The sequence below is a fragment of the Scyliorhinus torazame genome, chromosome 12 (assembly GCF_047496885.1).
Source record: "Scyliorhinus torazame isolate Kashiwa2021f chromosome 12, sScyTor2.1, whole genome shotgun sequence".
In the NCBI taxonomy this organism is placed as follows: Eukaryota; Metazoa; Chordata; class Chondrichthyes; order Carcharhiniformes; family Scyliorhinidae; genus Scyliorhinus; species Scyliorhinus torazame.
This window is the reverse complement of record NC_092718.1, coordinates 214,489,426-214,506,307: the sequence shown is the minus strand read 5'-3', so window position 1 is coordinate 214,506,307 and position 16,882 is coordinate 214,489,426. Positions and strand designations below refer to the sequence as shown.

The 16,882-nt window shown below is 46.4% G+C and overlaps 1 protein-coding gene across 4 annotated transcripts in view; it reads right to left on the bottom strand.

The window, feature by feature from the left end:
* The window catches only part of vmp1 (vacuole membrane protein 1), a 220,893-nt gene that overhangs the window by 160,284 nt on the left and 43,727 nt on the right, over positions 1-16,882 (bottom strand). For all 4 annotated transcript variants that reach the window (XM_072469916.1, XM_072469917.1, XM_072469919.1 and 1 more), the window contains exon 3: positions 9,613-9,748. In XM_072469916.1, the coding sequence (XP_072326017.1) occupies positions 9,613-9,748 (136 nt within the window). The remainder of the gene's footprint in view (positions 1-9,612; positions 9,749-16,882) is intronic.

Sequence of the window (16,882 nt, the reverse complement as noted above, 5' to 3'; positions counted from 1 at the left end):
TATACTACAAAGAGCAAAGGTCCCAGCACTGATCCCTGTGGAACACCACTGGTCACAGCCCTCCAATTAGAAAAGCATCCCTCCATTGCTACTCTCTGCCTTCTATGGCCTAGCCAGTTCTGTATCCACCTTGCCAGCTCACCCCTGATCCCGTGTGACTTCACCTTTTGTACTAGTCTACCATGAGGGACCTTGTCAAAGGCCTTACTGAAGTCCATATAGACAACATCCACTGCCCTACCTGCATCAATCATCTTAGTGACCTCCTCGAAAAACTCTATCAAGTTAGTGAGACACGACCTCCCCTTCACAAAACCGTGCTGCCTCCCACTAATACGTCCATTTGCTTCCAAATGGGAGTAGATCCTGTCTTGAAGAATTCTCTCCAGTAATTTCCCTACCACTGAAGTAAGGCTCACCGGCCTGTAGTTCCCGGGATTATCCTTGCTACCCTTCTTAAACAGAGGAACAACATTGGCTATTCTCCAGTCCTCCGGGTCATCCCCTGAAGACAGCGAGGATCCAAAGATTTCTGTCAAGGCCTCAGCAATTTCCTCTCCAGCCTCCTTCAGTATTCTGGGGTAGATCCCATCAGGCCCTGGGGACTTATCTACCTTAATATTTTTTAAGACACCCAACACCTCGTCTTTTTGGATCACAATGTGACCCAGGCTATCTACACCCCCTTCTCCAGACTCAACATCTACCAATTCCTTCTCTTTGGTGAATATTGATGCAAAGTATTCATTTAGTACCTCGCCCATTTCCTCTGGCTCCACACATAGATTCCCTTGCCTATCCTTCAGTGGGCCAACCCTTTCCCTGGCTACCCTCTTGCTTTTTATGTACGTGTAAAAAGCCTTGGGATTTTCCTTAACCCTATTTGCCAATGACTTTTCGTGACCCCTTCTAGCCCTCCTGACTCCTTGCTTAAGTTCCTTCCTACTTTCCTTATATTCCACGCAGGCTTAGTCTGTTCCCAGCCTTTTAGCCCTGACAAATGCCTCCTTTTTCTTTTTGACGAGGCCTACAATATCACTCGTCATCCAAGGTTCCCGAAAATTGCCGTATTTATCTTTCTTCCTCACAGGAACATGCCGGTCCTGTATTCCTTTCAACTGCCACTTGAAAGCCTCCCACATGTCAGATGTTGATTTGCCCTCAAACATCCGCCCCCAATCTATGTTCTTCAGTTCCCGCCTAATATTGTTATAATTAGCCTTCCCCCAATTTAGCACATTCATCCTCGGACCACTCTTATCCTTGTCCACCAGTACTTTAAAACTTATTGAATTGTGGTCACTGTTACCGAAATGCTCCCCTACTGAAACATCTACCACCTGGCCGGGCTCATTCCCCAATACCAGGTCCAGTACCGCCCCTTCCCTAGTTGGACTGTCTACATATTGTTTTAAAAAGCCCTCCTGGATGCTCCTTACAAACCACCCCGTCTAAGCCCCTGGCACTAAGTGAGTCCCAGTCATTATTGGGGAAGTTGAAGTCTCCCATCACCACAACCCTGTTGTTTTTACTCTTTTCCAAAATCTGTCTACCTATCTGCTCCTCTATCTCCCGCTGGCTGTTGGGAGGCCTGTAGTATACCCCCAACATTGTGACTGCACCCTTCTTATTCCTGATCTCTACCCATATAGCCTCACTGCCCTCTGAGGTGTCCTCTCGCAGTACAGCTGTGATATTCTCCCGAACAAGTAGCGCAACTCCGCCTCCCCTTTTACATCCCCCCTCTATCCCGCCTGAAACATCTAAATCCTGGAACGTTTAGCTGCCAATCCTGCCCTTCCCTCAACCAGGTCTCTGTAATGGCAACAACATCATAGTTCCAAGTACTAATCCAAGCTCTAAGTTCATCTGCCTTACCCGTAATGCTCCTTGCATTAAAACATATGCACTTCAGGCCACCAGACCCGCTGTGTTCAGCAACTTCTCCCTGTCTGCTCTGCCTCAGAACCACACTGTCCCTATTCCCTAGTTCTCCCTCAATGCTCTCACCTTCTGACCTATTGCTCCCGTGCCCACCCCCCTGCCATACTAGTTTAAACCCTCCAGTGTGACACTAGCAAACCTCGCGGCCAGGATATTTATGCCTCTCCGGTTTAGATGCAACCCGTCCTTCTTATACAGGTCACACCTGCCCCGGAAGAGCTCTTAGCCACGTGTTTAGCTGCTCTATCTTCCTATTTCTAGCCGCAAAGAAGAAGACTGGAGAATTGCAAACATTACATAAGCGTAGTGTAGTTTCAGCTATTGAATTTCAAAAGCAAGTTCAGAAGTGACAAGTAACATTTGTGTCTTACAGGTGTCCCATGTGTAAATAGGGGAATGTATATTAAATTTTATTGATCTGAAAATAAAGCAAAATAGAAAATGGAGTTCAAAGAGGTGTTTAAGGAGAATGGAACCGAAGATGAAAGGGGAAACGATATTTAAGGAAAGGGATGTTTAACTGGAGTGGGGTTGCTTTGGGGGAAAGCCCTGAAGACCAGCTCCTTTGTGTGGGATGCTGAGAAGCTGTGAAAGTTTTGAATCGGAGGCAGCCACCCACTATTAAATCAGAAAGGTCTTTGGCCCAAATCTTCCCGTCCCACTCACTGCTAAAACCGCCGCTGGTGGCATGGAGAATTTTAGGAAGCAATTTATTTTGGAACCTCCTTTTGGAATTCTATATCAAGAGTGGAAGCATGTAGGGCAGCACAGTGGTTAGCATTGCTGCCTACGCCATTTGAGGACCCGGGTTCGAATCCCGGCCCTGGGTCACTGTCCGTGTGAAGTTTGCACATTCACCCCGTGTCTGCATGTGTTTCGCCCCCAAAATCCAAAAGAAGGTGGTATGGCCATGCTAAATTGCCCCTTAATTGTAAAAAATAATAATTGGGTACTCTAAATTAAAAAAAAAAAAAGAGTGGAAGCATGTGAGAAGTCGTGAGGTGTACCTTTAGCAAAGTGACAACAATCCTTTGACTTGGTAATATTTGCTGGGTTTGCATGGATAGGAATTTGAGGGGTGGTTGCCACAAATACTTTTGATCAAACATGCTTTTTGGGGTATTTCCAGTAAGACTGTTTCAACCGTGCAGCTTTTATCTTGTGTGCTTACATTTTTTCCTCTTTATTAATTCAAAAATGTTTAAACATTCTAAAGGTGGTACTGGAGTTCTATGCTTGAGGTCAGTAACTCTTCCTCCTTGTTTTCACAAAAAAAAGATTTTGATCAGCGTGACATACTTCGCTCAGGGCAGCTCAGCAATTACATCAGCTGTGGTTGAAACAGGTGTAAAGATTAATCTCGACTTCTGAAATTTTCTTTTAGTTTTATGAAAATCTGGTGTCAACACAAACTTCACACTGCTAACATGTTGCAATGAACAATGATGTTTTTTTAAATGGGCTAGTGCGCATGATCAGAGTGGCAACATAAAGAACTTGCCTATATGTAGCATCTAACGATAGAAAAATGTACCATGGATCTTGACAAGTATAATTTTTTTAATTGCGGCTCAGAAGGCTGGATGCCTGAGAGTGGTTGATAATATTACTTTTTTAAAAAAAATATTTTACTGAAAATTTTTGGTCAACCATCACAGTACATTGTGTATCCTTTACACAATAATATAACAGTATAAATAACAATGACCTGTTTTATAAACAAAGAATAAATAATATATAACAAAAACGAAAACTAAAAGGCAACTGCCTTGTCTCAGATAAACATTCTCCAAAAATAAGATTTAACAGTCCAATATACAATTATTTATAGCAACGACCTATACATATTATACATATATATTAACAACCCTGAGAGTCCTTCTGGTTCCTCCCCCCCCCCACCCTGGGCTGCTGCTGCTGCCTTCTTCTTTTCCATTCCCTCTATCTTTCTGTGAGGTATTCGACGAACGGTTGCCACCGCCTGGTGAACCCTTGAGCCGATCCCCTTAGGACGAACTTAATCCGTTCCAGCTTTATAAACCCTGCCATGTCATTTATCCAGGTCTCCACCCCCGGGGGCTTGGCTTCCTTGCACATCAACAGTATCCTGCGCCGGGCTACTAGGGACGGAAAGGCCAAAACATCGGCCTCTCTCGCCTCCTGCACTCCCGGCTCTTGTGCAACCCCAAATATAGCCAACCCCCAGCTTGGTTCGACCTGGACCCCCACTACTTTCGAAAGCACCTTTGTCACCCCCACCCAGAACCCCTGTAGTGCCGGACATGACCAAAACATGTGGGTGTGATTCGCTGGGCTTCTCGAGCATCTCGCACACCTATCCTCTACCCCAAAAAGTTTACTGAGCCGTGCTCCAGTCATATGCGCCCTGTGTAACACCTTAAATTGAATCAGGCTTAGCCTGGCACACGAGGACGATGAGTTTACCCTACTCAGGGCATCCGCCCACAGTCCCTCCTCAATCTCCTCCCCCAGCTCTTCTTCCCATTTCCCTTTCAGCTCATCTACCATAATCTCCCCCTCGTCCCGCATTTCCCATATATATATATCTGACACCTTACCGTCCCCCACCCATGTCTTTGAGATCACTCTGTCCTGCACCTCATGCGTCGGGAGCTGCGGGAATTCCCTCACCTGTTGCCTCGCAAAAGCCCTCAGTTGCATATACCGGAATGCATTCCCTTGGGGCAACCCATATTTCTCGGTCAGCGCTCCCAGACTTAGAACATAGAACAATACAGCGCAGTACAGGCCCTTCGGCCCACGATGTTGCACCGAAACAAAAGCCATCTAACCTACACTATGCCATTATCATCCATATGTTTATCCAATAAACTTTTAAATGCCCTCAATGTTGGCGAGATCACTACTGTTGCAGGTAGGGCATTCCACGGCCTCACTACTCTTTGCGTAAAGAACCTACCTCTGACCTCTGTCCTATATCTATTACCCCTCAGTTTAAAGTTATGTCCCCTCGTGCCAGCCATTTCCATCCACGGGAGAAGGCTCTCACTGTACACCCTATCTAACCCCCTGATCATTTTGTATGCCTCTATTAAGTCTCCTCTTAACCTTCTTCTCTCCAACGAAAACAACCTCAAGTCCATCAGCCTTTCCTCATAAGATTTTCCCTCCATACCAGGCAACATCCTGGTAAATCTCCTCTGCACCCGCTCCAAAGCCTCCACGTCCTTCCTATAATGCGGTGACCAGAACTGTACGCAATACTCCAAATGCGGCCGAACCAGAGTTCTGTACAGCTGCAACATGACCTCCTGACTCCGGAACTCAATCCCTCTACCAATAAAGGCCAACACTCCATAGGCCTTCTTCACAACCCTATCAACTTGGGTGGCAACTTTCAGGGATCTATGTACATGGACACCTAGATCCCTCTGCTCATCCACACTTTCAAGAACTTTACCATTAGCCAAATATTCCGCATTCCTGTTATTCCTTCCAAAGTGAATCACCTCACACTTCTCTACATTAAATTCCATTTGCCACCTCTCAGCCCAGCTCTGCAGCTTATCTATATCCCTCTGTAACCTGCTACATCCTTCCACACTATCGACAACACCACCGACTTTAGTATCGTCTGCAAATTTACTCACCCACCCTTCTGCGCCTTCCTCTAGGTCATTGATAAAAATGACAAACAGCAACGGCCCCAGAACAGATCCTTGTGGTACTCCACTTGTGACTGTACTCCATTCTGAACATTTCCCATCAACCACCACCCTCTGTCTTCTTTCAGCTAGCCAATTTCTGATCCACATCTCTAAATCACCCTCAATCCCCAGCCTCCGTATTTTTTGCAATAGCCTACCGTGGGGAACCTTATCAAACGCTTTGCTGAAATCCATATACACCACATCAACTGCTCTACCCTCATCTACCTGTTCAGTCACCTTCTCAAAGAACTCAATAAGGTTTGTGAGGCATGACCTACCCTTCACAAAGCAATGCTGACTATCCCTGATCATATTATTCCTATCTAGATGATTATAAATCTTGTCTCTTATAATCCCCTCCAAGACTTTACCCACTACAGACGTGAGGCTCACCGGTCTATAGTTGCCGGGGTTGTCTCTGCTCCCCTTTTTGAACAAAGGGACCACATTTGCTGTCCTCCAGTCCTCTGGCACTATTCCTGTAGCCAATGAGGACATAAAAATCAAAGCCAAAGGTCCAGCAATCTCTTCCCTGGCCTCCCAGAGAATCCTAGGATAAATCCCATCAGGTCCCGGGGACTTATCTATTTTCAGCCTGTCCAGAATTGCCAACACCTCTTCCCTACGTACCTCAATGCCATCTATTCTATTAGCCTGCGGCTCAGCATTCTCCTCCACAACATTATCTTTTTCCTGAGTGAATACTGACGAAAAATATTCATTTAGTATCTCGCCTATCTCTTCAGACTCCACACACAACTTCCCATCCCTGTCCTTGACTGGTCCTACTCTTTCCCTAGTCATTCGCTTATTCCTGACATACCTATAGAAAGCTTTTGCGAACTTCCCATCCACAAACAGATCTTTCAGTTGCGTTACTCCTGCTCTTTGCCATATTCCAAATCCCCCATCCATTCTCCCCGGGAATTTCTTATCGGGGACCCCACCAAGGCTCCCGTCTTTCCCCTATGCCGTCTCCACTGTCCCCAAATTTTCAAAGTCGCCACCACCACCGGGCTTGTGGTGTATTTCTTCGGTGAGAACGGCAATGGGGCCATCACCATAGCTTGTAGGCTAGTCCCCCTACAGGACGCCCTCTCCAATCTCTTCCACGCCGCTCCCTCCTCTTCTCCCATCCACTTACTCACCATTGAGATATTGGCGGCCCAGTAGTACTCACTTAGGCTCGGTAGTGCCAGCCCCCCCCTATCCCTACTACGCTGTAAGAATCCCTTCCTCACTCTCGGGGTCTTCCCGGCCCACACAAAACTCATGATACTCTTTTCGATCCTTTTGAAAAAAGCCTTCGTGATCACCACTGGGAGGCACTGAAACACAAAGAGGAATCTCGGGAGGACTACCAATTTAACCGCCTGCACCCTCCCTGCCAGTGACAGGGATACCATGTCCCATCTCTTGAAGTCCTCCTCCATTTGTTCCACCAATCGCGTTAAATTTAACCTATGCAATGTACCCCAATTCTTGGCTATCTGGATCCCCAAGTAACGAAAGTCCCTTGTTACCTTCCTCAGCGGAAAGTCCTCTATTTCTCTGCTCTGCTCCCCTGGATGCACCACAAACAACTCACTTTTCCCCATGTTCAGTTTATATCCTGAGAATTCTCCAAACTCCCGAAGTGTCCGCATTATCTCTGGCATCCCCTCCGCCGGGTCCGCTACATATAACAACAAATCATCCGCATACAGAGATACCCGGTGTTCTTCTCCTCCTCTAAGTACTCCCCTCCACTTCTTAGAACCCCTCAATGCTATTGCCAGGGGCTCAATCGCCAGTGCAAACAATAATGGGGACAGAGGGCATCCCTGCCTTGTCCCTCTATGGAGCCGAAAGTATGCAGATCCCCGTCCATTCGTGACCACACTCGCCACTGGGGCCCTATACAACAGCTGCACCCATCCAACATACTCATCTCCAAAACCAAATCTCCTCAGCACCTCCCACAGATAATCCCACTCCACTCTATCAAATGCTTTCTCGGCATCCATCGCCACCACTATCTCCGATTCCCCCTCTGGTGGGGGCATCATCATTACCCCTAGCAGCCTCCGTATATTCGTATTCAGCTGTCTCCCCTTCACAAACCCAGTTTGGTCCTCATGGACCACCCTCGGGACACAATCCTCTATCCTCATTGCCATTACCTTGGCCAGAATCTTAGCGTCTACATTTAGGAGGGAAATAGGTCTATAGGACCCGCATTGCAGCGGGTCCTTTTCCTTCTTTAGGAGAATCGATATCGTTGCCTCAGACATAGTCGGGGGCAGCTGTCCCCTTTCCTTTGCCTCATTAAAGGTCCTCATCAGTAGCGGGGCGAGCAAGTCCACATATTTCCTGTAAAATTCAACTGGGAATCCATCCGGTGGTTGATAATATTACTAATCACAGGAGTCTATTATGGCGAGGTCATTAAATTAATGCTTTACCAAGGAAAGAAGTGCTACCCAGGCCATAATGAAAGAGGAGGAAATCCAGTCACTAGAAGGGTATAAAAATAGATAAGCAGGAGGTACTGATTAAGCTGCCTGAACTTAAAGTGGACAAGGCACTGAGATGCATCTAAAGCTACTGAGAGAAAGGGAAAGTGGAAATTGCAGAGGCACAGGTCTTAATTCTTCAGTATTCCTTAGGCTCGGTGCTGCCGGAGGACTAGAGAATTGCAAACATTACATACAGCCTGGTTCCAAAAAGGTTGCAAGGATAAGCCCAGCAACTACAGATCAGTCAGTTCAACCTCAGTGGTGGGAAAACTTCTACAATTAATTATCATATGAACAAACAGATGAATGAAGGAAAACATTTTTAAACTAACTTGGAATTTTACAAAGAGGTAAAAGAGAAGGTTGATGGGGGAAGTGTTGTTGACAATGTGCATACAGACATCCAAAAGGTATTTGGTACAGTGCCACAGAACACACTTGTGAATGAAGCTCATGGAATAAAAGGGACAGTAGCAACATGGATACAAAATTGGCGGAATGACAGGAAACAAGAGTAATGGCTAATGGGTGTTCTCGAGGGGAAGGCGGCTTGTAGTGGAGCTCCCTACCAGTTGGTATTGGGATCCTTGCTTTTTCCGAAATATATTAAGGATCCAGAACAATTTAAAAATTTGCAGGCGGTATAAAACTTGTAAATTGTGAGGAGGATGGTCTAGAACTTCAAAAGAGAACAGACAAGTTGATGGGACGGGCAGATAGATGGCAGTTATATGGGTAAGATGGGTTTGGAGGGATATGGCCAAATGTGGCAATTGGGACTAGCTTAGTGGTTTAAATTGGCGGCATGGACAAGTTGGGTCAAAGGGCCTGTTTCCATGCTGTAAACCTCTAGGACAGAGGGGAAACTTGATAATGTATTCAAATTCATGAGGGGTCTGAACAGAGTGAGTAGATAGAACAAAACTATTCCCACTCATGAAAGGGTCACGATCAAGAGAGCACAGATTTAAATGAATTGGCAAAAGCGAGTGGTCAGGGTCTGCTCAGGAATGTGGTGGAGACAGGCTCAATCAAGGTAATAAACAGAGAATCAGACTGATATTTTAAAAGGAATATAGTGCAGAGTTACAGGGAGAAGATTCATGACCATGATACTAGAACGGAGAGGATATACTTATCAGAAAAGGCTGACCAAGCTGAGGTTTGATCTGATGGGGGTCTTTAAGATAATGAAAGTGTCTGAAAGGATAGAAAAAAAAGAAAATCTCCCCATCATGAAGAATACCTAACTAAGGGATATAAATAATAAATATTGCTTTTAATTAAATTTATTAAAACAATAAAAGCTCTGTGTTTAAAGAGCATAAAATATATGTGATTTGCGAACCAGATATTACAGGAACAGAATTAAATTTCTTAAAATGCTAGAGAATTCAATTTTATTTTTAAAGATTTCGAAAAGGTGAGATGTTAGCCAGCTCCTCAGCAGTCTCACGGTAAAATAAGCAATTTCTTACCTTAATGCCGATTCTTTTAAGTCTACAGTGGTTTCCAAGAGGAAGTACTGCAGGGTGATGATAGGTCGCCTCCATAAAATAATGGTCTCCCTCTCCTCTTGATCCCTCAGTTTCCTCTCATTCAGTGTCAAGATATCTGAAAATAGTTTAAAAGTGTGATTTTTCAAAAACAGTGCTGTCAATCAAAAGTGAGTTTGAAAATGAATGTAGAAGTAGCAGCCCAAACAAAACAAAAAACAATTTGTTCAACAGTTTCAGAACTGAAACGATTTTTAAAAATTTATTTTTTTATAAATTGGGAATTGCAAAATGTGAGAGAGAAATGCAAAAAATACATTTACATTTAAAATTTATTACATATCAGTCTCAAGCGTGGGCATCATTTAGGTATAACATAAATTCACAAGATATCGGAGCAGAATTAGGCCATTTGGCCTATCGAGTCTGCTCTGCCATTTGATCATGGCTGATAGGTTCCTCATCTCCATTCTTCTGCCTTCTCCTCCTAACCCCTGATGTGCATATTAATCAAGAAATCCCATTATGATCATGAACACAATATTTGTGCTTGCGGTGCTGTTACCTACAGTGCTACAAAGAGCTGGATGGTGAAATCAGCCAGAATGGTTCTTTCTTAGAATACATGAACTAGGAGGACGAGTAGGCAATTTAGCCTCTCATGCCTGCTCCACCGTTCAATACAATGATTGCTGATCTGATCCTGGCCTTAACTCCACCGTTCTGCCCGTTCTCCATAACCCTTCAACCTATTAGCAAATTAAAAATCTGTCTAACGCTTCCTTAAATTATTCACTGTCCCAGCACCCACCGCACGCTGGGGTAGCGAATTCCACAGATTCACAACCGTTTGGGAAAAGTAGTTTCTCCTCAACTCGGTTTTAAATTTGCTACCTCTTGTCCTAAGACTATGACCTCTCATTCTAGATTGCCCCACAAGAGGAAGCATTCACTCTACGTCTACTTTATCCATAACTTTTATCATCTTGAATACCTCAATTTGATCTACCCTCATTCTTCTGTACTTGGGAGTTTAGGCTTAAACTGTTCAATCTCTCTTCATACGACAAACTCCTCATCTCTGGAATCAACCTCGTGAACGTCCCCTGAACTGCCTCCAATGCCACTGCATCTTCCCTCAAATAAGGGGACCAAAACGGTGCACAATACTCCAGGTGTGGTTTCACCAATGCCTTGTATAATTGCAACAACACTTAGACCATAAAACAAAGGAGCAGCATTAGGCCACTCAGCCCATCGAGTCTGCTCCGCCATTCGATCGTGGCAGATATTTTTTCATCCCATTCTTCCATACCTTTCTACTCTATTCCTTTAGTTATGAATGCCAACATTCCATTCACTTTATTTTCTGCTGTACCTGCATGCTACTTTTTGGTGACTCATAAACGAGGACCCCCAGATCCCTCTGCAACAGAGCACTCCAAAGTCTCACCCTATTTAGATAATAAGTTGCCTTCCAATTTTTCCATCCAAAATGCATGACCTCACACTTATCAATGTTAATATCCATCTGCCACATCTTGGCCCACTATCCTAACATATCTATATCCATTTGGAAGGTTCTTATTTCCTAATTTCAACTTACTGTTCTGCCTATTTTAGCGTTGTCTGCAAATTTGGCTATAAAACCTTCTATTCCTGTAGCCAAGTCCTTTATAAAGATTGCAAATAGCAGGGGCCCAAGGACTGAACCCTGTGGCATCCTACTAGTTACATCTTGCCATCCAGAAAAAGACCCATTTATCCCGACTCTCCGGGCGCGATTCTCCACTCCCACGCCGGTTGGAAGAATCGCCTGGGCCGCCAAAGTTTCCGGGGACGCCAGTCCGCGATTCTCCCAAGCGGCGGGAACGGCCCGGTTGAGTTTCGCGGGCCGCAGGCCGGAGAATCGCCGGAGACACCCAAAATGGCGATTCTCCGGCACCCCCGCTATTCTGAGGCCCGGATGGGCCGAGCGGCCAGGCCAAAACGGTGGGTTCCCCCCGGCGCCGTCCACACCTGGTCGCTGCAGTCGTGGGCGGTGCGTGAACACTGGGGGGGGGGGGGGGGGGGGGGGGGGGGGGGGCGGCCTGTGGGGGGGCCCGCGATCGTTGCCCACCGATCGTCGGGCCGTCCTCTCTAAAGGAGGACCTCCTTCCTTCCGCGGCCCCGCAAGATCCATCCCCTATCTTCTTGCAGGGCGGATTTAGAGGACGACAACCACGCATGCGCGGATGATGCCCGTTATGCGGCGCCGGCCGCGTCATCTATGCGGCGCCGCTTTTACGCGGGCGACAAGGCCTGGCACGTGTAGATGACGCGGCCCCGATCCTGGCCCATTGTCAGGGCCTGAATCGGTCGGGACCGGGGCCGTTCCGCGCCGTCGTGAACCTCGACGGCGTTCACGACGGCGCGGCCACTTCGGCGTGGGAGTGGAGAATCCCGCCCTCCATCTTCTGTCCGTCAGCCAGTTTTCTATCCAGTTAATAAATTACCCCCAAGCCCATGTGATCTAACCTTGTGAATTAACCTTCTGTGTGGCACCTTATCAAAAGCCTTCCCTTTGCCTCCCTCATTGCCTGCTGTAGAATCCTGCTCGGCTGGCGGTCAGCAGCACCACCTGACAATGCCACCTGTGCAAGCGGGAGTAGCCAAACACAGCTGAAAAGAAAGGGGAGCAGCAGAGAGGGAGGCAGGACGAGGGGAGGAGAACAAGAGAGGGAAGCCAGAGGGGAGGAAAGAGAAGGGAACACAATCTGGAGAGAGAGCACAGGAAACGGCAACGACCACAAGCACAGCAGGGAAAGAGAGTAAGAACGTACAAGAAGAAGGTACGACGGCCGGCCGATGCAGAGGCAAATGCACAAAAACAAAAAAGAAAACAGACCAAGAGATGCAAGTGACATCAGGAGCACCTACCACCCGGTTCTGTTTTTGCATGTTCTGTATTTTTTAAAATAAAACAGACAGGGGGGAGGGGGGGGGGGGTGTTTAGAAAGCCCCCCCCCCCCCCCCCCTCCAATTGCATGTCTAATGAAATTCTCTCCTTTTTGCTTCCAAGTACATACACTTCCCCTGTTGTTATTTTCTCACCTTGGTTGTTTAGTTTTGTAATGTTTTTGTTATTTCTTTTTGGTTTCTTTGTGTACATCTGTAAATATACCATGTATAAAACCCAATAAAAACATTCTTTAAAAAAATCAAACGCCTTCCAGAAGTTCAGATATACTACATCTACAGGATCCAGATTATCCATTTTGCTTGTTACATCTTCGAAGAACTCTAGCAAATTAGTCAAACATGATTTGCTCTTCATAAAGCCATGCTGACTCTGATGGACAGCATTTTCACTTTCCAAATGTCCTGATATTGCTTCCTTGATAATTGATTTTAACAATTTCCCAACCACAGATGGTAACCTAACTGGTCTGTAATTTCCCACATTCGGTCTCCCTCCCTTTTTGAATAAGGGCATTATGTTGGCATTTTTCCAATCCACTGGAACCTTTCCTGTGTCCAGGGAATTTTGGAATAATATAATCAATGGATCCACTATCTCCGCTTCCACTTCCTTTAATACCCTGGGGAGTGTGGTGATATACATCACTGTAAATACACAATGGGTTAATGTACATACACTACACCTAGCTTGACTCTAGAGGGACCGCCAGAGACATGACACACAGACAGTCAACCAATAGGTCAGTAAGATAGGACACAATCAATGGGCATTCACAATATACACAGGTGACACTACCACAGGGGGGCATTACACCAACCCATATACAAGGACACTGCACACATGATCTTCCTCTTTCCAGTGGAGACTCAGTGAGTACAGATACAGGGTTGATTGAACATCACTCCCACCACGTGGATTGTAGCAGACTGGTTAGTCAGTCTGAGTAGCTATAGCAGGATTAACAGTAGCGTCGAATCCAAGTAGGAGAATTGTTAATAGTTTAATAAACGTGTTAAAGCTATCTCCAAATCTGAACCTTCCTTTGTCAGAGTGCACATCAAGGAAGCAGCTTATGCTACGTCGAGAGCGTAACAAAACAGGGAGTAAGCCATCAGGCCCGGAGACTTGTGTCCTCAATCCCAATAGTTTGTTGAGTACCATTTCCCTATTGATGTTGATTGTTCCAAGTTCCTCCCTTTCTATTACTTCTGAATTGCTGCTCCTATAGGAATTGCACTAGTGACCTCCACTGTGAAAATTGAGGCAAAGTATTGTTTTAGCATCTTTTATCATTTTTGTGTTCCCCACTATTAACTGCCCAATTAATTTTCCAAGGGACCAACATTCACCATAGCGACTCTCTTCCCTTTTATGTACTTATACAAGCTTTTGCTATCCTTTACGATGTTTTGCGCTAATTTTCTTTCGTAATTTATCTTAGCTCTTATTATTACTTCTTTCGCATCCCTTGCTGGAGTGGCGACTAGGGGATTTTCACAGTAACTTCATTGCAGTGATCATATAAGCCGACTTATGACATTAATAAAGATTCTTATTATTGTTGTTTATGTTTGAAAGTTTCCCAATCTTCCAGCCTGCCACTGGTCTTTGCAATATGATATACCTTATTTTTTGTCTTAATATTCTCCTTAACCTCCTTGCTTAGCCATGGATTTTTTTAAATCCCTTTTACCATCTTTCTTCCTCACTGGGATATATTTTAGTTGTGAGAAATTGAGTATCTCCTTAAACAACTGCCACTGCTCATCTGCTGTCCTATCTGGGGCTGTTTAGCACAGGGCTAAATCGCTGGCTTTGAAAGCAGACCAAAGCAGGCCAACAGCATGGTTCGATTCCCGTAACAGCCTCTCCGAACAGGCACCGGAATGTGGCGATTAGGGGCTTTTCACAGAAACTTCATTTGAAGCCTACTTGTGACAATAAGCGATTTATTTCATTTCATTTCATTTTGGCCTTCCTGCCCTTTTAGCCTCCAGTATGAGAGAGCTGACCCCAAATCTTGGAACTATCAGTTAGTGTCATCAACACTTGTTATGGGTCAGGGTTTAGAGAATCCCAAAGTGTATCATGGAGTTCACCTTTTTTAAAAAATATATATTTTATTAAAGTTTTCAAACACAATTTTTTCCCTTACAAATCAAAGAAATAAAAATACAAGTAACATAACTGCAATATAACATTGTGTAACATGGTAAACTAACCAAATAACACGAAGTAATACTCCCCCCCGCCCCCTCTCCCCCTCCAAAAACCCAAACAATTTACCCCCCCCCCCCCCCTCCCTCCCCCTGGGTTGCTGCTGCTGGTCATCTATCTTCCCTCTAACGTTCCGCTAGGTAGTCGAGGAACGGTTGCCACCACCTGGTGAACCCTTGAGCCGATCCTCTCAGCGCAAACTTCATCTGCTCCAGTTTAATGAACCCCGCCATATCGTTTATCCAGGCCTCCAGTCCGGGGGGTTTCACTTCCTTCCACATGAGTAAAATCCTACGCCGGGCTACTATCGACGCAAAGGCCACGACATCGGCCTCTTTCGCCTCCTGCACAACTCCAAATAAAGCTAACCCCCAGCCTGGTTTGACCCGGACCTTCACCACCTTCGAGATCACTCCCGTCACTCCCCTCCAGTGCCGGACACAACCAAAACATAGGTGTGTGGTTCGCCGGGCTTCCCCCGCACCTCCCACACTTGTCCTCCACTCCGAAGAACCTGCTCAAGCTTGCTCCCGTTATGTGTGCTCTATGCAGCACCTTAAATTGGATCAGGCTAAGCCTGGCACACGAGGAAGAGGAATTTACCCTGCTTAGGGCATCAGCCCACAAACCCTCCTCAATCTCCTCCCCGAGCTCTTCTTCCCATTTTCCCTTCAGTTCGCCCAGCAACTCCTCCCCCTCTTCTCTCATCTCCCGGTATATCTCTGACACTTTGCCCTCCCCGACCCACACCCCCGAAAGCACCCAGTCCTGGATCCCTTGCGTCAGGAGCAGCGGAAATTCCCTTACCAGCTGTTTTGTAAACGCTCTCACCTGCATATATCTAAAGAAATTTCCCCGGGGCAGCTTATACTTTTCCTCAAGTGCTCCCAAGCTCGCAAACGTCCCGTCTATAAATAAATCTCCCACTCTCCTGATTCCTACCCGGTGCCAGCTCTGGAATCCTCCATCCAGCCTCCCTGGGGCAAACCTATGGTTGTTCCTGATCGGGGACCACACAGAGGCTCCCAGCACACCCCTGTCACCTCCATTGCCCCCAGATACTTAATGTTGCCGCCACCACTGGGTTCGTGGTAAATTCTTTTGGTGAGAGCGGTAGTGGCGCCGTCACCAGCGCTTTTAAACTCGTCCCTTTACAGGACTTCATCTCCAATCTTTTCCACGCCGCTCCCTCTATCATCCATTTACGAATCATCGCCACATTGGCGGCCCAGTAGTAGTCGCCCAAATTCGGCAACCCCAGTCCCCCTCTGTCTCTACTACGTTGTAGGAACCCCCTCCTTACACTCGGGACCTTCCCTGCCCACACGAAGGTCGTGATGCTCCTATCTATTTTATTTATTTATTTTTTTAAAGGCCTTAGTGATCAGTATAGGGAGACATTGGAACACAAATAGGAACCTTGGGAGGACCATCATCTTAATTGCCTGCACTCTGCCCGCCAGTGACAGCGGCTGCATGTCCCACCTTTTGAAATCCTCTTCCATTTGTTCCACCAGTCGTGTCAGATTAAGTCTGTGTAAGGTTCCCCAGCTCCTGGCTATCTGAATCCCCAGGTATCGGAAGTTTCTTTCCACTCTCCTTAGCGGTAGGCCATCTAGTTGTCTCCCCTTTACGAACCCGGTCTGGTCTTCGTGCACCACCCCCGGGACACAATCCTCTATCCTCGTTGCCAGCACCTTTGCTAGCAACTTGGCGTCCACATTTAGCAGTGAGATAGGCCTATAGGACCCGCACTGCAGCGGATCTTTATCCCACTTCAAGATTAGCGATATCGTCGCCTCCGACATTGTCGGGGGTAGGGTCCCCCCTTCTCTGGCCTCGTTAAAGGTCCTTACAAGCAGCGGGGCCAACAAGTCCACATATTTTCTATAAAATTCCACCGGGAACCCATCTGGTCCCGGGCCTTCCCTGCCTGCATTTTCCCCAGCCCCTTGGTAACCTCGTCCACCCCAATCGGCGCCCCCAGGCCTTCCACCTCCTGCTCCTCCACCTCGGGAACCTTAATTGGTCCAAAAACTGCCGCATCTCCTCTTTTCCCTCCGGGGGTTGGGA